General features: G+C 41.7%; 1 protein-coding gene across 6 annotated transcripts in view; it reads left to right on the forward strand.

Annotated features, from left to right (window-relative positions):
• Window positions 1-27871, forward strand: part of BRSK2 (BR serine/threonine kinase 2) — a 310234-nt gene that overhangs the window by 161526 nt on the left and 120837 nt on the right. For all 6 annotated transcript variants that reach the window (XM_033928274.1, XM_033928270.1, XM_033928269.1 and 3 more), the window contains 2 exons: window positions 17624-17764; window positions 22356-22472. In XM_033928274.1, the coding sequence (XP_033784165.1) occupies window positions 17624-17764; window positions 22356-22472 (258 nt within the window). The remainder of the gene's footprint in view (window positions 1-17623; window positions 17765-22355; window positions 22473-27871) is intronic.

Here is a 27871-nt window from a genome sequence, read left to right on the forward strand (position 1 = left end):
CATTCTTTTGTGCAAAAAGAGATGTTTATATAGGTGGTGACTTCCAGGTTTAATTGTTTTGATTCACTGTTGTTATCCTACTTTTCCTTGTTGAGTATTTAAAAAAAATTATTAACATACCACACACAGGGCCAGCTCAAGAAACTGTGGTACTTTGAGCTGACTTTTGTGTTGGCCCTCTCTTTTCCCCTGATCCGGTATCTCAAACCATTTCCAGCAGTGATAAAGGGTGCAGAAGTCACTGTTCCTTGTAGGTTTCTCATGGTCCAGAATCTTTTCCTCTCTCTTTCCTCCTGCAGTCTAGCATCACCTCTGTCTCATGCCCCTCCATCCCTAGAGGGCACTAAGAGCGGTTCATACACACTGCCTGCGACCAGCCCTAGAGCCTTCCCTCTGTTGTATGCAGCCACATTAGAAACAGGAAGTTGCATCAGAGGGAGTGGAATGAAGTAGAGGTTAGGCTTTAGGTCAGCCACAGGCAGTGTCTTCAAATCACTGCCACTGCTGGCACCCTCTAGGGCAGGGCTCAAATGGGTCCACAGGCCAGATGAGCTTTCAAGATAACTAATGAATATGCCTTCACACTCACTCTGAAGCTTTATATATATGTCCAATATCCTAAGCTCAAGAATGACAAGTATATTACCCCTAAAGGCAAATACCTCATATCAATCTGCAAATAAACTTTTAATATTACTATACACTATGATCATATAATTATTTATTTAACCATTTATATACCGTGTAAAACTATGCTGTTTACACATATGATACAAACAATGGACAAACTTAAATTTCCCATCCACCCAGGGAAAAATAATGCAATATCAAAAACAAACATTATGTAATGTAATGTAATGTAATTTATTTCTTATATACCGCTACATCCGTTAGGTTCTAAGCGGTTTACAGAAAATATACATTAAGATTAGAAATAGGAAAGGTACTTGAAAAATTATCAAATCATAATATCAATACAGGCATTTTATCTGCCGTCATGTTTCTATGTATTAAGGCATCATACATCTCAATAATACTGCTATCTTAGCTCCAAATTGCACAATCATACAAAATCTATCAATATTAAATACACAATTGATATACCCACTATCTGTTACACGTCTTTTTTAAAATCTTTATTAATTTTCCAAATTTACCAAAAAATGCATACAAATAGGCATAGAGATATAAACAATTAACAGCACTTATATTTGTACAAATATTAAAAACGAAATACCGCACAAGCGCCAGACCCACAAAACTTCACCTCCGTTGTCAGTTCTGAGGTCAGAGAGGAAGTTCTGGGCAAGCCAATCGCTGCATGGCTGGCTTGGAACTTCCTCTCCGACGTTAGAATTGACGTTGGAGGTGAAGGCTTGTGGGCCTAGTGCTTCTACACGCCAGGCCTGGCTCGGGGAAGCAGGGAGAAATCGGCATGGTGGCTTGGGGGGGGTGTTAGGGAAAGAATCGGACAAGTGGTAAAATCGGCGCAATGGCTTGGGGGGGCAGAGAGAGATAGAAAGAAAGCCAGGCAGGCAAGGGGAGAGAGAAAGAAAGGCAGAAATAAAGAGAGGGGCAGGGGGAGAGATAAAGAAAGAGAAACAGAAAGAAAAGGGGAGGGGGCAGAAAGAAAGAAATATTGGATTTACAGAAGGAGGAAGTGCAACCAGAGATTCATGAAATCACCAGACAAAAAGGTAGGAAAAATGATTTTATTTTCAATTTAGTGATCAAAATGTGTCCGTTTTGAGAATTTATATCTGCTGTCTTTATTTTGCACTATGGTCCTCTTTTACTAAACCGTGATAGTGTTTTTTTAGCGCAGGGAGCCTATGAGCGTCGGGAGCTGTAAGGGGCATTCAGTGCAGCTCCCTGCGCTAAAAACCGCTATTGTGATTTAGTAAAAAGGGATGGGGTATATTTGTCTATTTTTGTATAGTTGTTACTGAGGTGACATGGCGTATTTTAAAGTCATCTGCCTTGACCTTTGAAAAAAAACAACAAATACAAATGATAATTAACATTTTCTCTGCATACAGTGTGCTTTGTGTTTTTTAAAATTTTATTCTTGGTAGATCATTTTGACTTGGTCATTTTACAAGTAGCTCGCAAGCCAAAAAAGTGTGGGCACCCCTGCCCTCCCCCCTCCCTTACCCTCCCTCCCTATCTGGATGTGGGTGGGAAATTAAGAAATTCCGAGAATTAAGAATCTTATCAATTAATCACTCTACAACTTAACAAATGTTTCTAACGGAGCCCAGACTTCTTTAAACTTTTTATTGTTTCCCACCTGTTCCGCATTCATTCTCTCATACCTGTAATACACGCACAATGTTTCCCAGCAAAAGGAAAGGTCTAACCTGTCATAATCTTGCCAGTTCCTGGTTATCATTTGCATAGCAACCCCTGCCAAAATCAAAAGAAGTCTGCTTTTATGTTTGTCGATTGGATTCTTAGGTCTCAATAATGTTCCAAATAAAACCACCTCGTATGTCAATGGCATAGAGCCACCGAGTATCATATTAATCTTTCCCCATATTGATTTCCAGAAATTGAGTATCAAAGGACAATAAAATAACAAATGATCTAGTGTCCCTGCTTCAAGATGACAATGCCAGCATCTATTAGCATCCTGCTTATATCTTTTTGAAGGTGCAGTCTCGAGTTTGCCACAGTTTAGAAAAATGAGAGGAGAGGACAGGAAACTGACAAGGTCACTGCTCATCCTTTCATTTAGGGTTGGGGAAGCAATTCAAGGTGACAAGCTGAGCTGTATCCAAGGATATCGAGAATCGTGCCTCTCTCTTGTTTTGAACACACTGTTTTTCTGTTAGGAGATCTTAATTTCCAAAGACTGTCTTTGGGAAATGTATCCTTATTCAAAGGCTGTTCAGTGTTTTGGAGATGAACCCTTTAGACCCAAACATTAGAATATCAGGAATGGAGTCTGCTCTGGGTTCTCTCTAGGCCACCCCTCATGACTTGTCCACTTTTCTGCTCATGCCTCTCTGTGCCTGGTGTTCCTGTGGATTGTGGGACGGTCTTTCTGCCACGACTTGTAAATTATAGCTGCTGTATTTGGCTGGCAGAGACTAATCATCACTGCACTGGGAAGCATTTCCCTGCTAAATGTTAATTTCACAAATCATGTTTGACTTTTGGGGTGTGATTTAATTTCTGACAAGGGAGCTTGGTTGAGTAGATTCCTAATGCTGCCATGAATCAAATATAATCTCCCCTACCTTCTGTAATTTACTTGGGATAGAAATGAAGGGGTTTTTTCTTCCACTTAGCTCCATGTGTGTACATGGGCATATTTTCTGTGTGGTAGTTGTGGTTTGTTTAAAACGAACCACTATAATTTAGGAGTTTAAATTCTGACAAGATCCTACACAAAATACTCAAAACAAATCTTTAAATGTAAGATGTATTCCCACTAAAATTTCAGCATTCAAAAATCAAAATAACACAAACAGTACCCAGAACTCCTGCAAATGAGCCACTAGAAAGATTTCATGGGGACCATCATCAGACTCCCACATCCCCTATAAATGAAATTATATCTAAATATCACTGTTAAGTTGAAGCCAGGCACTTATCTGAATAACTGCAGCCACCTCAACGTTCAAAGCAGCTCAGCAGGAGAACTTCTTCCAAAAACCGCACCCTGTGCTCCGTTCAAAATGTCTCCATTCACCTAAACGGCTTCTTGTGGAGGGGAAACATGTGCTGTCTGTGGACAAAAGTAAAACATAAATGAAATGTAATAAAATGAAATAAAAAAGACACCCAATTCATTACATTGTCTCCCTCACACACACTTTGTTAGATACTAACTCATCTTTAAATCAAATGCCTTCTCGTTACAAATATAAATAGAACTTCTATCTTGCTCACTCCCGTATAGGGCCTTCAGCTCGTTTGCAGGAGTTCTGGGTACTGAACATTTCATGTACACAAAGAGATTGCGTTATTCTGAGTTTCGAGGGTTGGGAAATTTTCGTGGGAATTCATCTTACATTTAAAGATTGGTTTAAAACTAAGACAAGACGACTGCAACCCTTCTACCAGTCCAAGTTTTGTGCTGTTATCGCTACGTGAGTAGTACAATATAAAAACAGACCATCCTTTTACAGTTTTAATGGAGACACAAGCTGGGTGAGAGGGTGGCGGGGGGGGGGGGGCGGAGAGTGGATGGCAAAGTCATTGAGCTAAAAAGTTCTAATGAATGAAATTCATAATTGGTGGAGGGGAGAGGAAGAATAGGAGAGCTTGATGTGCAAGAGAAAGCAATGTCAGCAGATAAATACTATAAGGCCCATCTGGTTTATCCTGAAAGCAATGAAGAATAATCAAGTCAGATCTTCCCCAGTCTGAGGACGTTAATTACAAAATCTAACATCATCCCCATTTGTAAACTATGCCATGGACATGTTGATTGGAGAAGGGTTTAGTGCAGCCCGAGTGATGCCATGCAAGGTATTTAATGCCGTTTCCCGTTTCTGTGTAAGCTTTAAAGAGAAACTAAAGATATTCCAGCATACTGAAGTGGAGTTTCCCAGCTCTGTTATTTCACACACTGCTGCAATAAAAACTGTAGCTCACTACAATCTGCTCCTTATACAGAATTTGATGTTGTGTCTTAAACTCATACACAGACAAATACACAAATGCTCAGCACTAGGGGGGCTTTGAGATCCCTGCCAGCCAAAAGTAGTTGTTTTTTTTTTTTTTTTTACTACTTCGGCAGGTGGGAGGGTAGAGCGGGCCGAGAGGAAATGCAAGGACTGTGCTTCCAGGCCCAGACAGAAATTGAACTCCAGTTACGCTACTGTTTTCAACACGGTCCTCAGGACACACCCAGCATGAGTTCAATAGTGGAGTGAGGGTAAAAGGAGACCCTCCTCCGCCTCCCTGCCGTGTGCGTACCTCTTCCCTACACCGGACCTCTTTTGACTTCCCTGGCACGAGAAGCATCACCAACTCGCTCCCCGCATCGGCTCTTCCTCTGAGGGTGGTAGACGCATGGAACGCTCTTTCAGAGATTGTTATAGGCCAGAGCACAGTACAGGGGTTCAAGGAAGGTTTGGATAGGTTCCTAAAGGATAAAGGGATTGAGAGGTACAGATAGAAGCAGAGGTAGGTTATAAGAATGGTCAGGAACCACTTCACAGGTCATGGACCTGATGTGCCGCCGCGGGAGAGGACCGCTGGGTGGGATAGACCTCTGGTCTGACCCAGTGGAGGCAACTTCTTATGTTCTTATGATGCCATTTCCTAAGCGTGGGACCTGGAAGTGACATCAGAGGGAGAGGCAATGCTGGTGCAAGCAGCAGATTGGAGTTGCTGCTGTTGACGGAGAACAGATAGAGGTACAGTGGGGGGGGGACATGAAGGCTGTGCGCAGCAGGAGGGAGTGGGAAGGAGCATGGGGTGGAGAGGAGGAAGGGTGCCAGCGTCCTGGGTGCACTGCCCCCTTTTACTGTGCCACTGCATGAGTTAGATTTGCATACAGTGAAGGTGGTGCATGCAAATTTACCTCATGCATATTCATTACGGACATCCTGACTGGCTGGGTGTGTCCTGAGGACTGTGTTGAGAATCCCTGTTTTAGAGGGAGAGAGGAGCAGTGTGATCTGTACATTTCCCCCTCCCTAGTCGTGGTTTCGACATTCACGGTTTTGTTTATTCGCAATTTTTTTCCCCAGCCCCCCTCCCCCGCGAATCACTCGTTGGCAGCCCACATTAATAAAAAACCAGCTCCCGGGACTTGGATCGGAGCAAGGAGGGAGGCGAGGTGAGGAGGCAATCGGAGGCGGAGGGGGGCGATCAGAGGCAGAGGAGGCGAGCAGCCGTCCCAGGAGCACGGATCTTACCTGGTGGTCTAGCGGTGGCACGGGGCAGGAGCGATCTTCCTACACTCCTGCCCCGTGCATAGCCGTGCGGTGAGTTCCTATGGTCTCAACGAGATTACAACAAGGAGTTCCTGTTGTCGTCTCGTGAGCCCACGGGAGCTCACAGCATGGCTCTGCTTGGGGCAGGAGTATATGGAGATCGCTCCTGCCCTGCGCCACCACTAGACCACCAGATTAAAGTCCGGGGGTGGGTCAGAGCTGGCCCAAAAGTTATTTGAGAATTTTCCCTATTCACGGGCCGGCTTTGCCCCTAACCCCCGCGAATAGGGAGGGAGAAGTGTACACGAGGATTTCCCTAGATCTATATGCTAGAGTGTGGGCAGACTGCAGTGTGCGACTACCAGCTTCTGAGTCTTCATTCCTTTTCTGAATCGAGCTGGAGTATGCCCTTCATATTTGTTGATTAGGCTCTAACATACTGTGTAGAATGTGAAAGCGTATGTTGATCAGCAAAGGAAGAAAGAAAGATTGCCGAGGTCCCACACGAGCAACAGGATCTCCCCTTCTCTGCCTACCCCCTTCCTGTTTCCCTGGGTCTGTGCTGTATATCACAGCGTGTAAGAGATTGCCTCGGTGGTGTGTTTCTGCATGCACGACTTCACATCGTAAATTGCATCCAAGGAAGCTCCATTCCACATTACCTCAGTAATAAATCAAATGTAGGCAGCCTGCCGATTAACAACAAGATGGGAGGGGGAAGAGAAGAAAGTGAAAATATACCTTTTCACTGGCCTTGTCTGAAACAGATTTCTGAGAATAAATAACTGTCTACAGAAATTACCAGCATGGTGGTTTTGCAGCAAAAACAAATAAAAGGATGTTAAGAGAGGCTGGCAAGGGGCAACATGGTCATACTGTAGTGTTTAATGCCATAGGAGCCGGTTCTGTGGGTGCTTGACCACCCCTAAATTTGAACAAACTCCTTGACTGTCCAAGGAGAGGCACGAGTGGTTTTCATTGGCTTTAGCACCCCCAATAATTTTGGAAAGTTGGCTCCCGTGTCTAATGGTACTCTGAGATCTAAACTCACACTTCTCCCACTTTAAGGAGGGAAGGCAGCTGCCGCTACTGTGGTGGACAAACCCTTCCAGTCTTCAGGCCGGTGACAGATCCTCAGAGCCACTTGAGCAGGCCATAAAGAAAGAAGTGTTCAAAATGGATTTTTTTTTTTTTTGTTCTTTGAACTTAGCAGCATTTTCGCCTTTCCAGTTCCTCCTCTCCTAACAGTTTGGGCAGTACATCTCCCATTCTGCCACGCAGCACCTTGGTAGTCAAATGCCAGTATAGCTCTGCCAGCGCACCGCCATCCTGACCCATAGCATCCCAACGATGCATCTATTAAGCTTTCCTTCATTATTAAAATATTTGCAAAATTTACAAATTTAGCATTGTCCTGTACACAAAAGTGAATTATTTGCATAAATGGAACAGAGGAGCGATCGTAATCTTTTGCTGTTGCTGATCTTCGTCACTTTACCCGCCATTGTCTTAGGTACCAACTTGGATTCTAAGTCATCTTTGGTTACCAATGAAAAGTTTTATGATAAAACAAAAAAATATTAATAATCTAAATTAAGGCCCTCTTATCCCCCCCCTGCTTTTATGAAGCCATGTTAGTTTTTTTTTATTACCGACCGTGGCAGTAAAAGCTCTCACGCTCATAGAATTCCTGTGTGCGGCAGAGCCAATGCTGCCGTGGCTGGTGATTAAAACAGAGCCTAACGTGGTTTCATAAAAGGGTGCCTTACTAAGCTGCAGTAGAGGTTTAAGGGCAAATTGTATAAGAAAATTGGGTGCTGTTTAGTGAATCACGCTGAGCGGCACCTATTTTGGAGGCACCCAATAAATAGGACAGCTCTAGGCACAACTAAAAGTTAGGCGGAGCGCTTAAGCACGCTTAAGAGCAGCGATTTTGTAACAAGGCACATAACACGAAGCAACGCCCATGCCCAACATTCATAGTGCCTATTTGTTTGAAGGCCACCTAAATTTTTAGAGGCGCCTTGTTACAGAATCGCTCTTTCTTGATAGGTGCCTAAGTTTCAATTAGTGCTGATTAAAAAGCTTAATTGAGCTTATTATTCAATTGTGAAACAAAGTAGACACCATGATCCAAGATGGCAACCCCAAGGATTTCCTAAACCACTGGCGCACTCTAAGCACAGCCATCCTTGAAGACATGACACAACCACAAATAAAAACCAGAATCTGCAGACACTCAGATAAATGGTTTGACAATGAACTACTAGAACTCAAACGACAATGCAGACATCTTGAAAGAGAATAGAGAAAAGACAACCCAAAACACACAAAAGCAACCTGGAGAATACTGAACAAACAATACAAACAAAAGCTAAAAGAAAAAAGAAAATCATACTACACCAGTCAAATAGGCACAGAAATCCAGACACCAAAAAACTTTTCAAACTACTAAAGGAACTCACAGACACCAAACCCTATCTAGCCACCAATACTGCTCCTCCCCCTAAAGCAAATCAACTGGCTGAATTATTCAGAAACAAAATCTGAACAATCAGAAACACTTTCACCGGTACTTCCGGTTGCGTCAGAAGAGAAGCTTCCGCCCACACACGCACACGATGCATGTAGGCTCCAGCGGTTTTCAACAAGTACTCTGAAACCTTAAAATGTTCTGACAAGGTAAGGGGGAGGGAGATGTACGGACCGTGCGATAGGTGCCGAAGGGCAGTGAGGTGGCGAGAGGGAAGGGTGGATGCTGCGGAGATGGGGACTGGGTGGTAAAGGGGACTGCAGGGACAGGGCGGTGAAGGGGTCGGTGGTCTGGTGACGGGGCAGTGACAGGGACAGGTTTTTTTTCCCTGTGTCATTCTCTAATAGGCAGTCAATCAAAAAAGGCAAAGGAGATGTCTTTTCAACCAATGATAAAGTCTTTATTAAAAATGATGGTCCCAACAAGGATCCCTGTTTTGGCGTATAGAAATGTCTTCCTCAGGGGGACACTATTGAGAGATATGTGATACATAGGAACACATTTAAAATCATGAAGCATATACATTAATAAAAGACAGCAATCTGAATCAAAGAGGCATAAATATTAAAATAAAACATATAAGACCTATAACCAAATCAATCGACTGATGTCATGAGGCAGAACCAAATTAGCCAAAAGGTGAATAAAAGTCAAAACACAGAACCAAATCTGATCAAATAACAATGCCATATGTTACATACTAAAATGTGGAAAGAAAGTATATATAAACGGATAAAATAATTGAAGGATAAAACATATTCTAAAAATAAAACTGTTTCTTTCAGTTTTTTAGTGACTTTTGCTCTCGGCGTTTTTTCAGCTAAAGGTACTGCAGTCAAATGCATGTTTTGTGAAATCTGTTATAGGGACACTCTCTGTCTGGTTCCTACATTGTTTTATTCCCAATTCCTTCCCATTTCACTTCTGCCACCTCATGGACATTTTAAAGTTCACTGCCTCTTGGATTTTGTGTTTTCATCATTCAATCATTTTACTGCTCTCTGCACACTATTCACATTTTAAGTATGGCATCTTCATTTTATCACACATGGTTTCTTTTGGCTTTAATTTGTTTCTATTTTAGGACATTATTTGAGTGATTTGGTTATCAGTTTTATTTTTAGAATATGTTTTATCATTTTATCCATTTATGTATACACTTCTCCCTCGTTATTCGCGGGGGATACGGGCAGAGCCGGACCGCGAATGGTGAAAACCCGCGATTATCCAGCTCTGACCCACCCCCACCTCCCTGCCGCCTTCCCAGCCTTACCTGGTGGTCTAGAGGGCTTTCGGGGCAGGAGCGATCTTCCTACGCTCCTGCCCCATGTGGATCGCCATGTGGTTCCCGTAGTCTCTTGAGACTACGATGGGAACTCCCTACAGCCATCCTACGCTCCTGCCCCATGCGGCTCGCCATGTGGTTCCCGTAGTCTCTTGAGACTACGACGGGAACTCCCTACAGCCATTTCCTCATGGCGATCTGCATGGGGCAGGAGCGTAGGAAGATCGCTTCTGCCCCGAAAGCCCGCTAGACCACCAGATAAGGCCGGGAAGGTGGCAGGGAGGTAAAAAATATGTTTTTTTAAAATTTTCCCCCTCCCCAGAAAAAAATCACGATTATATGAAATCGCGAGTGCAGAAACCGCGAATGGGGAGGGGGAAGTGTACTTTCTTTTCATGTTATTCACACCATCCAGCGTGTCTACTCTATTGCAGATTTTTATATCATCCTCAAAGAAGCAAATCTTACCCGACAGCCCTTCAGCAATATTGTTTATAAAAATGTTGAAAAAAACAGGCCCAAGAACATAACCTAGAGATGCACCACTGGTAACAACCCTTTCCTCAGAGCGATCTCCATTGATCACTACCCTCTGTCGCCTTCCACTCCACCAGTTCTTGACCCAGCCTGTCACTTTGGGACTCAATCCGACGGTACTCAGTTTATTTATTAAAAGTTGGTGTGGAACACTGTCAAAGGCTTTGCTAAAATCTAAACACACCATTGTAAGGTTTTGGATGGGGTGATGTTGCAGTAGACAAGCCCCCAAGGATATATGGTGGCGGCCTTGCAATCTGCCAGGTCCCGGGTTCAGTACCTTCATAGAAGGTTGAGTAGGAAGTGAAATCAATGACAACCAAGAGTGATTGCATAAAAATATATTGTGCAGAAACAAGCTTAATATTACAGAAAAGCAATGTTTATAAAGATACTAATGTATAGAAAAATATTCTATTATGTAGCTGCTTCTGTGTTCTTGTGAATGAGAGAGAAAAAGACACCTGAATAGGTGCTGTGAGGACAAAGAGAGAGAGAAACAAGGGTCCAGAGAGAGAGAGGATAAACAGGTCGAGAGAGCGAGAGAGAGAAGGGTGGTCCAGGCTCCAGAGAGAGAATAAGGATTTTAACCTCTTATATTGTTGTTAAGAACCCCTATCTTTTGCAAACTGTTTGAAACATTGGTAAATAAGGTGTGTGGGGCAAGAGAGACTGGAAAAGAGAGAGAAACTGTCCTTTATAGACTGGAGTTACTGTTAATTTCCAGTATCTCTCTGACAATAAGTACTGATTAACCATAACTATCTGTGCTAGAACATGCAGCTGTGGCTACTATCCATCTTAAGCACCAGGCATTAGCACATCTTCAGAACCTCAGGGCTGTGCCAGGGTCTTTTGTTACTTTTAAGCATTGATAATTTAGATGTAATTTAGGCATTCTGAGGCTGATGGTCCATCTGCACTGACATGCTCCAAGATCAGATATAACTGATATAAACTCCCATAGGCCTTTGCTGACATTGGTTAGGCCAACAGAAAATGCTGACAGCTAGCAATGTAAGGCTGGGCTGACAACCATATCTAGCGCACTCCCTCTTTCCAAGTTTCCTTGATTCATACTGCGGACGTTCCATGTCCTTACATTGAGAATATCTTTATAGCGTCCAATCCTCCTTTTCTGTCCACCAACATCAGCAGCAGGACAACTTTTACTCCGTCAGCTTCACAAACACAGGGCATACTCTGGGTGACCTAACATCTTCTGAACTAAGGGACCATCTTCCAGCACTATACATCAGTTCTCTTTGTTGTCTCATCATCATCAGGTTTTCTTGGCAGGGATGCAGAAGTAGATTCCCAGGCCTTCTACTCAGTGTAAATTCAGTGTTGTCACCATTGTTACACCAAACATGATCTTCCACCTCTAACCTATCCGCCATGAGAGATCCTACTTGGCAGTATGACTGCCGACTGCATAGCTTTCAGCTTCTTGGATGCATGAAAAGCCAATGTACCATGTCTAGGGATGTGAACAGGAGGAGGAGCCAGAAGAAGGGGCCCTTAGCAAAGTTGCTGTTTTAGCCCTTAGTTAATTGTTTATATATTATAGCAGTTATGGAGTATAGCAGGGGTCTCAAAGTCCCTCCTTGAGGGCCGGAATCCAATTGGATTTTCAGGATTTCCCCAATTAATATGCATGAGTTCTATGTGCATGCACTGCTTTCAATGCATATTCATTGGGGAAATCCTGAAAACCCGACTGGATTGCGGCCCTCAAGGAGGGACTTTGAGATCCCTGGAGTATAGGATTGTTAGAGTTAGGGAAAGATAGAAAGAAAAAAAGGTTTCACTTCAAAGACCAGAAAAAAGAATAAACAAACCTATTTATTGTAACACTCTGCAGAGACTAAGTTTATAGCCTTATTGTTTCAAGGCTTCATTCTGCCAACCTTGAACAAACATACACACATCCTACATCTCTCCTCAGTTAGGCCTGCTATAGACACAATAGTTCTTCTGATCCTTTGTGCCAAACAAGTTTGCAAAGAGGAATAACAGTGAAAGGTTTATATGAAAAATGAAGAAACAGTGAAGAATTAAGATTCCATTACTGTAAAGTTATTCTCAACCCAGTGCTTAGGACACACCTAACTTGTCAGGTTTTCAGGATTCCCACAATGAATATGCATGAGAGACATTTGCATGCCCTATCTCCATGGTATGCAAGTTTATCTCATGTATATGTACCCCATACAACCCACCCTAAAACTACTAGGAATAACAATAGACAGATGCTGCACCATGCAACCGCAAATCAATAAAACAATACAGAAATCATTCGCAGTTATGAGGAACTTAAGACAAGTCAGAAAATTCTTCGAGAAAACACAATTTCAGCTCATAGTACAATCACTAATACTAGGACTACTAGACTATTGCAACATCCTCTATCTCCCCTGCCCTGCTACAATAACAGAACAACTACAAACAATTCAAACCACAGCTCTAAGACTCATCTACTCATTGAGGAAACACGACCACATCACAGAGGCATACCTCAACTCTCACTGGCTTCCAATTCCAGCAAGAATACTATTCAAATTCTACTGTCTACTATTTAAAACTTTAAAAGTAGATAGCCCAACCTACTTGAACAACCGCCTCATCCAAACTGCCTCAACCAGACATAGGAAAACTCATACCTGCCAATCAAAGAAGTTAAATGGAAAAAACTATATGATGGCCTCCTAGCCACTCAAGCAGCAAAACTAGACAACCAAATCGCAAACCTTCTGATAACGACCCCAGATTATAAAACTTTCAGAAAAGAAATAAAGACTATACTTTTCACTGAAAAAGTCCTAATCACTCAAGCTTCCTTCTTTCATCCCTCTAACCCCCCGAACCCCCAAATTAACCTGCTCTACTCATTTATTTTCCCCCAAAAAGGACCAGAAATCTTTTTGTAAAACACCCTCTTTAACTCTTTTGTAATCCGCCTTGAACCACAAGGTAATGGCGGAATAGAAATCCCTAGTGTAATGTCATGTATATTCATTGTGGGTATTCTGAAAGCCTGACTGGCTCGGTGTGTCCTGAGGGCTAGGTTGAGAAGCCCTGCCGTAGATCATGAGGAGGATGGCTGAGAATTGGTTAAACCGTTCATGTACTGGCAGTAAACCAGGATGCTGAACTCATAGCACTGTAATTTGTCTTCCACGTTCTATGAACACTTTGTTCAAATTAAGATTTAGATTCATCACATTGATTGCTTCAGCCCTGAAAGTAGTCCCTCTGAGGAAGTATCTGTATGTGAAACATGAACTTTGCCAAGAACCGACAGGACCAATAACTATTTGAAGCTATGAATGTGCTTGTTTACACAGTGAACTGTTGTAACGAATCCCTTTATCAACTAAGTAGTCTCTTGATATTCTGGACCATTTCAGTAGATTTAATTGCACTTTATAATGGTTGACACATTCATTTGGACATATATATTACCATACATGTTGGACATTTGCAATATTGTTTGGATTGAATTTCTATAACATGATAAAATCCTTTTTGAAGTTCTTTTTTGGAAGATTTGGGCTTACAGTTTATCTTTTAATTATCTAGTATTCCTGAGCACGCTAACTTAAAGTATGCACATGGGTTTTTTTAAAGGTGTGTAGTGATTACAACCATAGATCCAGCTTGGCCTGGTTGTCGTTGTTTGACACAATAACAAATGACAGGGCATGCCACGGATATTATATGTGAAGTAAAGATGCTGGCTCTTGAAAATTACATATAGAAATAATCTTTTAACAATTATTTAAATAGTGACGGTTGTAAGCTCTGCAGAACTACTCAGTGAGCAGTTCTAATGCTCACAATGAAGCAGAGCCGGCAACATTAAATGGACCAGCCGCACACCATCATCGGAGCGCTCACGTGTGCATATTTTTTCCAAATAATAAAAAAAGTGACAACTGTTCACATCCACAAACTGCCAACATCAAAATCCACATGGCGTGTAATACCCCAATAGAGCCAAACCCGCATACCCAAGGCAAATACCAAAAAGTAGTGTTAATGGTCAGTCAAGGTACTTAACTGAATCATGCTCCGTAGTAATTAGTCAAATACTGGAGGTCATGATATCACCCATGTTCATAAGCTGGAGTTAAATTCCCTTCCTGAGTCCGCCTTGGTCCAGCCTAGCAAGGTTTCAGGGCAAAAGCCCCTTCATCAGGAACCGGACCAGAGAGAAGAAACACCAAGGGTCTAGGCATGAGCGGGCCGGCACGGCAAAAGGTTGTCATTGTAGCAGAAAATATCTTCTCTACATATGATGTGTCATGTATTGTTTGCCACACTTTATATTACATACACTCGTTATGACATATCTTTAGAATATGTTTAGTGATGCTAATCCATACATCCCAAACATTTTTTTAATGATGTGATTGTAGCCTTCCTCTGGACTGACTCCAGAGGAAAGCTGCTAAAATGGTCGGTAGTTTTCGTCATAAGGCGTTTTGGGATAGACTTAAAGATCTTTGGAGGAAAGGCAGGAGAGGGGATATGAGAGTCAATTACATGAACAATGGTTCAACACCTTCCCTTCTGCTGAGTAAAGGGGCCACAGTACTCGTATACATTCACACGAACTTGGCTAGATTCTTCCAGGAAGAGTTTAGCTTTATCACAATGAGTAGAAATTATTCTGGGCCTGTGAACATCAGCTTGCCCAGCTGCCTTTTGTGACCGGGCTGAGAACAAGTCAAGGAATGTCATTGTTGCTGCAGGTTCTTTTCGCTGTGCTGGGAATACGAAGAAACATTCTCTGTAAAAGTGAGAGCAAGTTCTAAAGTGCTGTACAGTGAATGTTGATTTATTTAAACATGCTTATTAGTAGGCATCCACAGCTGAAACCCAACTGCCTGAAGGAGTGTGCAGTAGCAAAAGATTAATAGCATGGTAAAATGTCAGGAGAAATGTTGAAGAAAGTGTAAGGATAGTTCTGAGAGCCTATTTTAGAAAGGAATTTCGTAGCGTTGCTAACTGGCCACTATTTGGCCAGCCTGACTCATTTTTCTGGATGGGAGGCTGGCAGGACAGTCTTTTGCTAACCACCAGGTCATCCCAGGCTACCTCCAGATATGTAAAGTCTGATCCGGTGAAGGCGTTTCTAGTACAGTACTGGGGTTCAAGAAGGGATTGGGCAACTTTCTGAAGAAAAGGGGATAGAAGAGTACGGATAGAGGACTACTACACAGGTCCTGGACCTGAAGGGCCTCCGCGTGTGTGGACTGCTGGGCATGATGGACCTCTGCTCTGACCCAGCGGAGGCACTGCTTATGTGCTTATGTAGCAGAAGCATTATTTGTTTGTGTCATCTGCTGCAGCTGCGGGACATTTTAGTGGTTTCTTGGAAGATTTGCCCCACGGCAGCAGAAGCTAAGTTAGGTTTAAGCTCTGCTACTGCTGGTGGCCCAAGGAAAGGGAGGGATATATTTTCTTTTGTGTTTTTATTTAGGAATGTACACCGCTGAGATCTGTAAGTCAGTACTTGCAGTATAACAGATTTCATTAAACATAAACCTATTTTAGTTACAAACCCGCATTACCATCAATAATATTCACTGAGCACAAATTGAAAAAATATAAAGACTTTACAAACAAAGAAGAACACATTTTTGAATCTCCACTTACCTTATTCGTAGTGTCTCTTTGTGGCATTCTAATTTCTTCTATGATTGTAATCAAAGGGGATGGCCCTCCAAGTCAACCCGTAGTTCTCAGGTGCATCATGTTTTATTTTCTATATCCAGGGGCTCACAATCTAAGCTTATACCCGAGGCACTGGAGGATTCTGTGATTTTTCCAAGATCTTAAGGAGCGGCAGTGGGAATTTGAACTGTGCTGTTTGGATTCTCAGATCACTGCTCTAACCATTACAAAGCCATGCAGGTTGATTTGGACCGTCCACCAGCCCTTGAAAGAAAAAAAAAAAAAAAATTGAGCTGGCATATGGCTTCTGATTCCACTAAACCCTCAAAGTTGGGACCTGTGCGGGCTCCAGCTTTGAATGTTATTTTCAAGCTGGCTAACATATAACAACTTAAGTCGATATTCAGCACTTAAGTGGCTGTGGTTTACCCCCATAAAAATAGGTTAGACTTTTCTGTGGTCCCATTTATGCAGAAAACCTGACCATTTGAGGGCCGAATATCAGAATTAAGCATCAAAGCGCTGACTTGGCACCTAAATCAAACTCGGCTAAGTTGGGGGCATTCCAGCAGCAAACAACGATAATCAGCAGCATCATCCTTGACATGATGCAGCTGAATATTAGTGGCTAACCTCGACCCAATGGCATAGTAAGGGAGAGTGACGGGGAGTGGACCACCATGGGGGTTGCTGGCACCGGTGCCTCTCCTCTCTGCCCCCCCCCCCCGCTTTACCTCCTTAAACATTTATTGGCATGAGCAGCATCATCCATATGCTGCGTGCACCAGCCTCGGCACCCTTCTGACATCACTTACTGGTTGCAGGACCAGGATGTGATGTCAGAAGAAAGCCAAAGTTGACATGAGCATCAAATGGAAGATGCTGGTCACGCTGGCGAATGTTTAAGAAGATACACAAGGGGTAGGGAGTGCAAAAGCAGCAGGAATAGTGGGGGGGGGGGGCACACAGCACAGTGGGGAAGTGGCAGGTGCTAACCTCCTTCGCTATGCTACTGCCCCCACCAAATGATTCAACCAGTCAACAGCTGACTAAATTGTTTTGAATGTTGGCCCCAAGAATTTGTAGGGTTTTCTATTCTTTATGGGCACATATATATTATTTTTGTATAATTGTATGCCATTCTGTGGGGTTATTCTCTAGTTGTAAAGGAATTCTGTGTCTTAAGGAGGAGTTGGGAAAATGCATTCTCGAAGGTGCAAGGGTAAAATTTAAGAAATAAATGTTTGAAAGCTCCTCTTGATTAGTTGCTTCCATTATGATGAATCTAAATAAATTAAGATGGATATCCCCGTCAGAACATCAAGCCGCCATCACACGGATCGAAACCTGAATTTTTATAAAAACAGCTCAAGGTTGGACATGGAAAAAAGCCTCTGTAAAATGTGCCATGGTTCAATATGTGCTCACCTTTTTTATTTTATGTCTAAAAGTATAAGAAATGCAGAAAATCATACCAAAACATTAGACATCCTTGGAATGAAACAAAAGAAGGGGGAGCCGAGTGTTTGACTTGTTATTCTATAAAAGTGATTGGCTAGAAGATGGGTGGCCTTTTTCTTTTTCAGTGGAACCACGATCTGTGACAGAGTTGAAAATGGGTTTAGTTTTAGTGGTACAATGTGCTATCGAATGTCCACCAAAGTTTTAATGTGAGATTATATTCTTTTTCAGGTATTTGGTGCTAGAACATGTTTCAGGGGGTGAACTCTTTGACTATCTTGTAAAAAAGGGGAGATTAACACCAAAAGAAGCCAGAAAGTTCTTCCGACAAATCATCTCTGCATTAGACTTCTGCCATAGTCATTCAATATGGTAAGTACAAAAATAACAGCTTCTAATAACAAGCCAAGATTCAGAGATTTGATTGTATGCATTCATGTGTGCCAATCTCTGTTCACAGATACATGCACACGCATTAGTGTATTGTTATAAATGCCACCAAGACAAAGAAAAATATTCAGACTATATACAAAAGCTGATCATGCTTTGTTGGAAATGACTTGGAGCAGTAGAGCTAAAAATATATAAAGCTCATTTTAAAAGTGTGAAAATATAATGCCATTTCAAAAATGTTTTGAGCAAATGGCTCTTTGTCGAGATGGTAGCCATTGTTCTGTAAACCCATTATCAAATTCTCCTGGGTTAGGTATCTTGCTTCCCCCCCCCCCCCCACCCCCTAGCTCCCGCATTGCTTTCCTGGAACTGCAGCACCAGAATAAAACCAGCATAAAGATAAAGTGCTACTCTCTTCCATACTGTCAGAAACAGGAAGGTACATCAGTGGGGGTGGGACCAGCAGTCTAATGTACTGCCAAGTAGAGGGGGATTCTGTGTCCGTATGCTTGTTTTATTTCAGCATTTCAGGTGGTTTGGAGGGAGGTGAAGAAAGATAGAGGAAGATGCAGGACCACAGGGGTTAGATACCCCACAGCCCTGACTCCAACTGAAAGTGCCAGGCAGGATAAATAGCACTGCAGTTTGTCAGTTTGTCTCTGAGTTGGGAGGGGAAGTCATGGTTGGGCTGGAAAGGCTTATCTTCCCCAAGCCTTTTACAGAGGGCACCAAATTCTATCCCCTCCTAAATGTAGTCTAGCCTTAATGAAAGGAGGGTAGTGGCTCCTCTGAACTTTTCACGTTCGGAGTGAGGGTGACTTCACTGAGATACTCCAGTAAGGATCTAGGATGTTTGATCGTGGCCGTTTCAGTGCTGACTCGGCGATGATGAATCATGGTACACCTATCCCTGAGTCGGAGAAGGTAAGGGCTGGGGGCTCAGGGGCATCATAGGGGTAGTGCAGCACCTGAGGCTGACCTCATTTGGAGGGGGGGGGGAGAGGCTCTGGTAGAAACCCGTTTACAAAGTATGTATTCAATAAAGTCTCTTTGCTTATTTGTAAATGGGTTTCTACCAGAGCCTTTAATTCAGTAGCATAATTAAATGAAATAACTATTTCTGAAGTTTATAGGGACGGGCGGGGATGGAGGGGATTCCTCGCGGGGACGGGTGGGGATGGAGGGATTCCTCACGGGGATGGTTGGGACTTTGACGGGGACTGGTGAGATTTCTGTCCCCGCGCAACTCTCTACTAGGGAGTTCATGTGCATCCTGCCTTCCCCCTTTTCCACAGTTTGTGCATTTGCTTTTCTCCAATTTATCCAGAGTTTGCTCACCTCATAGGACAGAGACATGCAGACCGTGCATTATTTTACGAGCTACCAATGACAATAGCAGACCTGTCAGTTTATGCTAATTATGTTTCTGCTAAGGTTGGTAATGCTTGCTGAATGATTTCTTCCCAAAGAAATTTTGTTGCAGGTCATGGTTTATTGTCTGTCTTCTACTCTCACATTCTCTTGTATTCTTGGCCCTCCCTCTTTTCTGATGTTCTTTTCTTTCTGCAACATCGTCTGAAATTGCAGCTGCATAACACTACTGAAAACCAATTATGTGTACATGTAAATATGCACTGTATCTATATCAGTCTTAGAGACTGAGAACCTGGCAGACGACGATGAAAAGATTCAAAGATAGTGGGTAGAAGAGAAGTTGCAATTGCACCCTCTCCTGGTTGAATGGAAGCACTGGTGAGCACACTGGTGTATGGGATTGCTCAGCATAACTATATACTGTACATCAATAAATTAAACTCAAAGCAGTTTACTTAAAAGGCAAATAGAAATGTGATCAAAGAAGTGGTGAATGTTTGAATTAAAAAAAAAAATATATTATAGTAAAAGACATATTGCCATTAATCCCCCTCAAAATACTCTCCCTTTTTTTTGAACACGCTTATCCCATCATTCTTGCCACTTTCTGAAGCAGTTCTGGAAGTCACGAGTGTCTTTAGTTGCGCTATCGTGGCTGCCTCGATGTCCTGAATTGATTCAAAACATTTACCTTCCATGGTCATTTTGAGTTTGGGGGAGAGCCAGAAGTCGCATGATGCCAGATCTGGTGAATAGGGTTGATGAGGACATACCATAATGTTTTTATTTGACAGAAATTGCCATACCAGAAGCGATGTGTGACGCGCAGAGTAGTCATGTTGGAAGATGAAACCATTTGCTCATTTCTCAGGTCACACTTACTCGCCTCAAATCTGTTGTTAAAATGTTTTGAACGGAACCATAAAAGATGTCCAGATCCTCAGAAATTTCCCTAATAGTCAATCGCCTGTTTGATTGAATAATTTTACTTACGTTTCAACATTCTCTTGGGTTTTTGATGTTGAAGGAAGAATCGATCGCTCCTCGTCTTCAACCGATTCACAACTATTATGAAATCGCTCTAGCCATTTGTAAACTGTCTTCACGGTCACTGCAGCATCACCATAAACTAATTTTTACATTTTGTATGTTTCTTTAGCACTTCTTTGCATTTTGAAACAAAATTTCAAGCTATTCGTGATGTATAATTTACGGTACATTTTTAAACACACCTTCTCTTAACCGTAGCTCACAACTGACTGACTGCATCGAACATGTTACTAAGGGCTCCTTTTATCAAGGTGCACTATGGGGGTTAGCGCGTCGGACATTTTATCACACGCTAACCCCCGCAGCAAGCCAAAATACTAACGCCTCGTCAATGGAGGCGTTAGCGACTAGCGTGGCAGGCGGTTTAACGCACGGTATTCCGTGTGCTATACCCCTACCGTGCCTTGATAAAAGGACCCCTAAGGTTTGACGTGCTGCTTCTCGTATTGAATATCTTTTTTTTTCATTTGTGAGTCGCACAAACCTGAAGAAGTTCAAGGCAACTGATCCGGAGATCAGGAGGGGGAGGGGGGAAGGGAGAAGGGAGGGGGAAGGAAAGGACAAGAGGAGGGGACTGGGTAGAGGGAGAGGAGCTAAAACAGTAACAATAAACATTAGTTGTCAAAAAAATGTGTTCTCAGTTTTTTTCGGAGTGTGGTGTAGTTGGTCTCCTTCCTGGTTGCTTTGGGGATGTCATTCCATGTTTTTACTCCCAGATAAGTTAGCATGGAGTGAAAGATTCGCTTGTAGTGGAGGTTCTTTGTGGATGGAAAGACTGATCTTCAACCTAAAGAAATATGACTCAATCTTTACCTACATCAAACAAGGAGAACTATTCCAGCAATTGGTAATAGAACCCACGCAGGAAGGGGTCATACTGGACTTAGTGCTTACAAACGGGGAAAGTGTTTCTGATGTTACAGTGGGTGATCATCTGGCATCCAGTGATCACTGCATGGTATGGTTTAATATTAAGATGGGTATAGAGCGGGCTCATTCAAAAGCAAAGATTCTAGACTTTTAGAACTAACTTTGTTCGGATGGGATCAAGGAATTGTTGTGTAAGCACTTTGTCCAGTATGACCCCTTCCTGCGTGGGTTCTATTACCAATTGCTGGAATAGTTCTCCTTGTAGAGAATCCAGGCTCTCCCTACTTCTAGAAAACCCCGCAATAGGGATACCCCAATCAACATCCGGCATGTTAAAATCACCTATTAGCAAGACATTGTATGTCATCGGCATAACCCAAGAGGAAGTGCAAGCACTACCAGCCAATAACCATAAACACTGCTGGAGAGTGTGGTGCAGCGGTTAAAGTCACTTAATCCCCCCATTGCTCCAGGTGCATTAGATAGTTTGTGAGCCCACTGGGATAGACAGGGGAAAATGCTTGAATACCTGAATAAATGCATGCACACCGTTCTGAGCCCCCTTGGGAAATTGAATGAATGAATAAATAAATATTGTCAGATGCAAGATGTCAGCAACTCAGAGCTGGCCAAAATACAACCAATGAAAGCTCTAGTTATGGTGCACAGTTAACAAACTCGTAGGAAAATTATGACTGCTCCATACTACTGTCTGATAGCCTAAGACAGGGGTGTCAAAGTCCCTCCTCGAGGGCCGGAATCCAGTCGGGTTTTCAGGATTTCCCCAATGAATATGCATTGAAAGCAGTGCATGCAAATAGATCTCATGCAGATTCATTGGGGAAATCCTGAAAATCCGACTGGATTCTGGCCCTCGAGGACCGACTTTGACACCTGTGGCCTAAGACCTTGCTGTTCTATTTTCTATAGAGAAACCCGCTTATTCATATCAGTACCATCACATTGAGCAAACCTTTGCCATAGACGGGAGAGTGCAATAGCACTTTATTGTACAATGATACCATTCCATGCTTGGCAGTATGCCAGTTCATAGCACAGTATATATTGGTTTTTAAAATCAATTTGATTTACCATCACTGGCTGCGGTCCTTAAATCAAATATAAATATACAGTGATGCAGTAAAATTCTATAAAGCCATATACGTATAAGAGCACAGATAAAACTTGTATTATTACTTTTTGTCTGGATCTTGCTGTGAACTCTTAAGTTATAAATATTGTGAATGAATTTTAATCCACTTTTCTCGCTCTGCAGTCATAGGGACTTGAAGCCAGAAAACCTTTTGCTAGACGAGAAGAACAATATTCGGATAGCTGACTTCGGCATGGCATCGCTGCAGGTTGGGGACAGCTTGTTAGAAACCAGCTGTGGGTGAGTACAGCGCTTCGCCTCCTAGCCATTTTTAGATTTGACAACAGTGGACCAGGTTATCATCATATCCAAATAGCGTTTTGGCTCTTCTATTTTTTTTGTTCACACTCCCATTGTCCCAACAAAGAGCTGCTCTAAAATACCTATAAGCAACCTTCCTAGCACTGAAAGTTCAAGGCAGCGTAAGCCACAGTAATTAATAGAATACTGTTTTCACACACAAAGCTGCCTACTCCTAGCTTATAGAATCATTTCCTTTTTGCATTCACATTTAATCCTGGAGGTGAATTTGGGTCTCCATTCATACATTTAACCTGGTTTTTAATTACTCCGAGAATAACTAATTCAGGAGTCACTATTCCTTTGAATAGAATTAGTTATTCTAACATTTATGTGATTTCTCACTTTGGTGTGTACACATCTAGCAGTAAGCCTGGAGTAAATGTGCTTGCCCCCCCTGCAGTGGTTTTCACTTCCAGTCTTTGGGCCAAAAATGGGTCAGGTTATCAGGATCATCCCCAGTAAATATGCATAGGAGAGTTTTGCATATGCATTGCCCTCACTGTATGCAAATATATCTCATGTATATTTATGAGGGATAGTCCATGTAAACAAATGGGCGGTCAGTCCATGAGGGCCAGAGCAGCAAGAAACAAATGGCAGACTGAGCCACAAAAATTGACCCAAATAACTTGAATTAACAACAGTTGCAGGAGGGGTAAAACACGAAGCCCAGCCTAGCTACGTTTTACCCTTCTTGAGCTGCTTCAGGGGCTATAAAACTGTTAAAACAAATAAATATAATTAGAATAATATAAAACAACTAAAAATGATATAAAACTATAGACAATATAAATCATAATGGTATTCAGAAAACATTAAAAAAAACTTAAAAGACCATCATATAGAAGAAAAAAAATCATGTTTTATTATCTTCTGTATGATGATCTTTTAAGTTCTTTTAATGTTTATCTGAATGCCATTATAATTTATATTGTTTTATATCATTCTAGTTGCCTTATACTATCCTAATTCTGTTTATTTGTTTTTCCCGTTTTATGGCCCCTGATGCAGCCCAAGTAGGGCAAAACTTAGCTAACTCGGGCTCTGTGTTTTATGCCTCATGCACCTGTTATTAATTAAAAGTGTCTGGAACAACTTTTGTGGTTTGGTCTGCCATCTATGAGGGAAATCCTGGAAACCTGACTCATTGATGGCCTTTAAGGACTATTGATGATAAATACCATTGCCCTAATGGGTTGTTGATGGTTATAAGAACAGTAGAAGTGTTATTCGTGTCTGGTCTTGTAACTATAAGAAGGGAAGTTTTTTTTTTTTTTATCCTAGCACTGATCCTTCTATCCTGATACTTTTCATGTAAACTCAAGTCTTTGTTAATGCCTGTTAGAAATACTAGAGAAATGTCCACAGGGTTCCAGTTTCTTCTGTTATATGCTGGATATCTCTTCACTTGTTGATGATCAAAGGGGAGAGGGAAAAGGGCGGAGCGAAAATGGGTGCAGTAGATTAAGTCTAAAGAGGCTGGAGAAGGGAAGAGCAGGTGAAGAGCAAAAAGCTAGAGGACTTTTATGTGAATGGCAAGAAATCATGAACCATTGTAGGCAAGAAATAACAGAAAATAGAAGGAGGTAATAAAAAAAGATTATTTCATCCTGAACATCTGCCCTGCTCTCATAAACATAAACATACATAAACATAACATAACATAAACATAAACATAACATACATAACATACATAAACATACATAACATAAACATAAACATAACATGCAAAAAATGCAAAAATGCACAGTGCAAAAGACAGGACAGATGATTCCAAACAGCGAATAAAGACCAGCATTGGCCATCCTGTCTTTGCGTTAATCCCTTTCCCCTATCTCATGTGTTTAGGGTTCTAACTGACACTCGGTGCGGTTCCCCCCCCCCCCCACTTCTTTTTTAAATTGCTATTTTTTAAAGGTATGGAAGTTATTTCAGTTTTACTGTGAGTGAAAATGTTCAATATTTTTCTTCCATCTTATATATAGCAGGGGTGTCAAAGTCCCTCCTCGAGGGCTGCAATCCAATTGGGTTTTCAGGATTTCCCCAATAAATATGCATGAGATCTATGTGCATGCACTGCTTTCATTGTATGCTAAAAGATCTGTTGCATTTTCATTGGGGAAATCCTGAAAACCCGACTGGATTGTGGCCCTTGAGGAGGGACTTCAACACCCCCTGCTATATAGGAAACCTCTGTGTTTATCCCATGCCTTTTTGCATTCTATCACTGTTTTTCACTCCCATCAGTTCTTGTGAAAGAATATTCCTGGCATACACTACTCTCTCCATGCAAACATTTTTAGCTGATGTTGCATTTAATTTTCAGTCTTTGCAGCTTCATTTTATGTCCTCTAGTTCTGTCTTTGGAAAAAGTTATTTTATTCCTTTTTTTTTTGACATAAACATGTACTTTAATGATTTTTTTTTTTTAATTTCCAAAATGCACAGGCCCCACAAATGCTGCAAAGTGAACGCAACAGAATAATCATACGCAAAAGTGCCATTTCATAATGATACACATTATTTTTTTTAAAATTTTAACATTTATCATATTACATGAATATAATACAATAATCCAAGAAATTTGGATTCAAGTACACATCAATGGAAACCAAAAATATACTAATCCAGACATTTATATTCTGCCACAGGGATGTTTATGTTACTATGTTGGCCCAATGATATTTTAGACCTCAATTTTCTTTTTTTTTTAAATTTCTTTATTCATTTTAAAACCATAAGTAAGTAAAAAATAAAATACAATCATATAATTGTATAAAAGCACTTAAATACAATTACAATTATAATCTATGACAAAAAGATTATCACACACCCCCAATTATATCTAAGAATTACACTAAAATTGAGAATTGAAAAATACATTCCAACTCGCCTTCCCACCCACCCACCCACCCTGGACGTGTATGACCAAAGGGCATAATCAGCAATCATCTGCAAAATTTTGTCAATGGCTCCCAAATCTTCAGAAACTTCTTATCCTTGATGTATGGCCATATTACGTTCCATCTTAAAAACATGACCAAAAACTGGTCTTCGTGACATTTCGAGCATTGAGATAAAGCATCAGATTACTGTATCTCAATGGCCACAAATTTGGACTTGGAGGATAAGATGTATGGTGTCTGCATCTATGAGACAAACTTGGGGTTTTTTTTGTTACATAGAGCAGTATAGACCCCAGTTTGGTTACAGAAATTAGATAGTTCCAAGACTAATAGGTGTTGGCACTGTCATCTCGAGCCTTGGTCATTAGATCATTTATTATTTTATTGTCCCTTGATACTTCAATTTTGGAGATCCATTTGGGATCAGATAAACAAAGTAATGGAAAATCCAGTGGCACTAACCTATGACACTGTGCTATTTGGCACTATGATGAGAGCTAAAAGCCAAACGTCATCCCATAATAATAAACTTCTATTTATTATGACAGGGGTTGCCATACAGCTCTATGTAACAAAAGGAATTGGAAAAACTGGGCTAGACTGGTGGGAGTCTCTCTGTCATGTTTTTAAGATGGAAGTTATTTTATTCCTTAATATCGTTCAAGAGTCTTATCTTCCTGTCCATCCTCTCCTCCAGAGTATATATTTTCAAATCTCCAGGCCTCCTCTTATATGTCTTCTGGCACAGATCCCATACCATTTTGGTCATTGTTCTCTGACTGACTTAGTCTTTTACGTTCTTGGACAAGATAAAACTTCCAAAACTGAACATAGCATTCTGTGTGGTCTCACAAACAGCCTGTTCAGGGAGAGTGTGGCACAGTGGTTAAAGCTACAGCCTCAGCACCCTGTGGTTGTGGGTTCAAACCCAGCTCTGGGCAAGTCACCTAATCCCTCCATTGCCCCAGGTACATTAGAGAGATTATGAGTCCACTGGGACAGACAGGGAAAAATGCTTGAGTAGCTGAATAAACTCATGTAAACCGTTCTGAGCTCTCCAGGGAGGACAGTATAGAAAATAAATGATCAACTCCTTATTTGGCTGGTTGCTCCCCTCTCAGTGCAGTCAAGCACCTTTCTAGCCTTAGCCAGCACCTCATTACATTGTTTTATTACCTAGAGATCCTCAGACACTATCACCCTGAGGTCTCTTTCCTGGACCTTATTCAATCAGCGATTGCAAAAAAGCACCATGAGTTCAACTATTTCTCCTTTCAAATCCCAAATCCTCCAGTGTCTAGGTCAGGGGTGTCAAAGTCCCTCCTCGAGGGCCGGAATCCAGTCGGGTTTTCTGGATTTCCCCAATGAATATGCATTGAAAGCAGTGCATGCACATAGATCTCATGCAGATTCATTGGGGAAATCCTGAAAACCCGACTGGATTCTGGCCCTCGAGGACCGACTTTGACACCTGTGGTCTAGGTACAGAGTTTACCTGGAGGGTCAGCCTTAGCAATTGCAGAGCCCTGTGCGGTCAACTTTGGTGGTACCCCCACCCCCAACATAAGAACCTAAGAATACCCTTACTGGATCAGACCAATGGTCCATCAAGCCCAGTAGCCCGTTCTCACAGTGGCCAATCCAGGTCCCTAGTACCTGGCCAAAATCCAAGGAGTAGCAACATTCCATGCAGTACAGATTTCAAATGAACCACCACATCCTTTCAAGTTTATTTAAGCTTGATATACCGCTTTAATTACCAAAGTGGTGCACATTGTTCAAAATTTAAAATATAAGTAAAAAAGGGGAAATGACAACATAAATTGCAAGATATAACCGATGATATATGCTACAAAAGGGAAATGGATGGGATACATTTCATAAAAATAAAAAGGAGCGGGAATGGGAAGCAAAAAAGGGGAGAAGGAAATTGTCTGATATGTGGCCTTTCTCTGAGTCTCATATGCGTTTAATCCTAGCTATAAATCTTGTAAACATCTTTATAGAGAGAGGTTTTAAGGCTGGATTTGAACTTGCTAGGGTTAGTCTCCTGTCTCAAGTCCAAAGGGTAGGCCACTGAATAAATAGTCTTGTGCGTGGTATCGTAAATTAATTGTCGAACAGAAGGGACTGTAAGAAGATGTTGTGAGGAACAATATGATTACGAAGATTTATATGGGATCAAAAACCTCTGAACAGCCCCCCCAACCCCTCCCCTGTATTCCAGCATTTCTCCCTCTGTCAGACAGTAGCCTCACATTAAAGATTTCCCCTTTCTTTTTACTTTTGGGCAATGCATCCTATCCACTTTCCTTATGTAGCATGTTTTGTCTGTAATGTTCATGTAGTCAGTCTTTCCCATTTTTATATTTTAAATCATTTAAAAAATTTTGTACAAATGTAAGCGGCTTTGGTAATTAAAACAGGATA

The sequence above is a fragment of the Geotrypetes seraphini genome, chromosome 19, assembly GCF_902459505.1.
Source record: "Geotrypetes seraphini chromosome 19, aGeoSer1.1, whole genome shotgun sequence".
In the NCBI taxonomy this organism is placed as follows: Eukaryota; Metazoa; Chordata; class Amphibia; order Gymnophiona; family Dermophiidae; genus Geotrypetes; species Geotrypetes seraphini.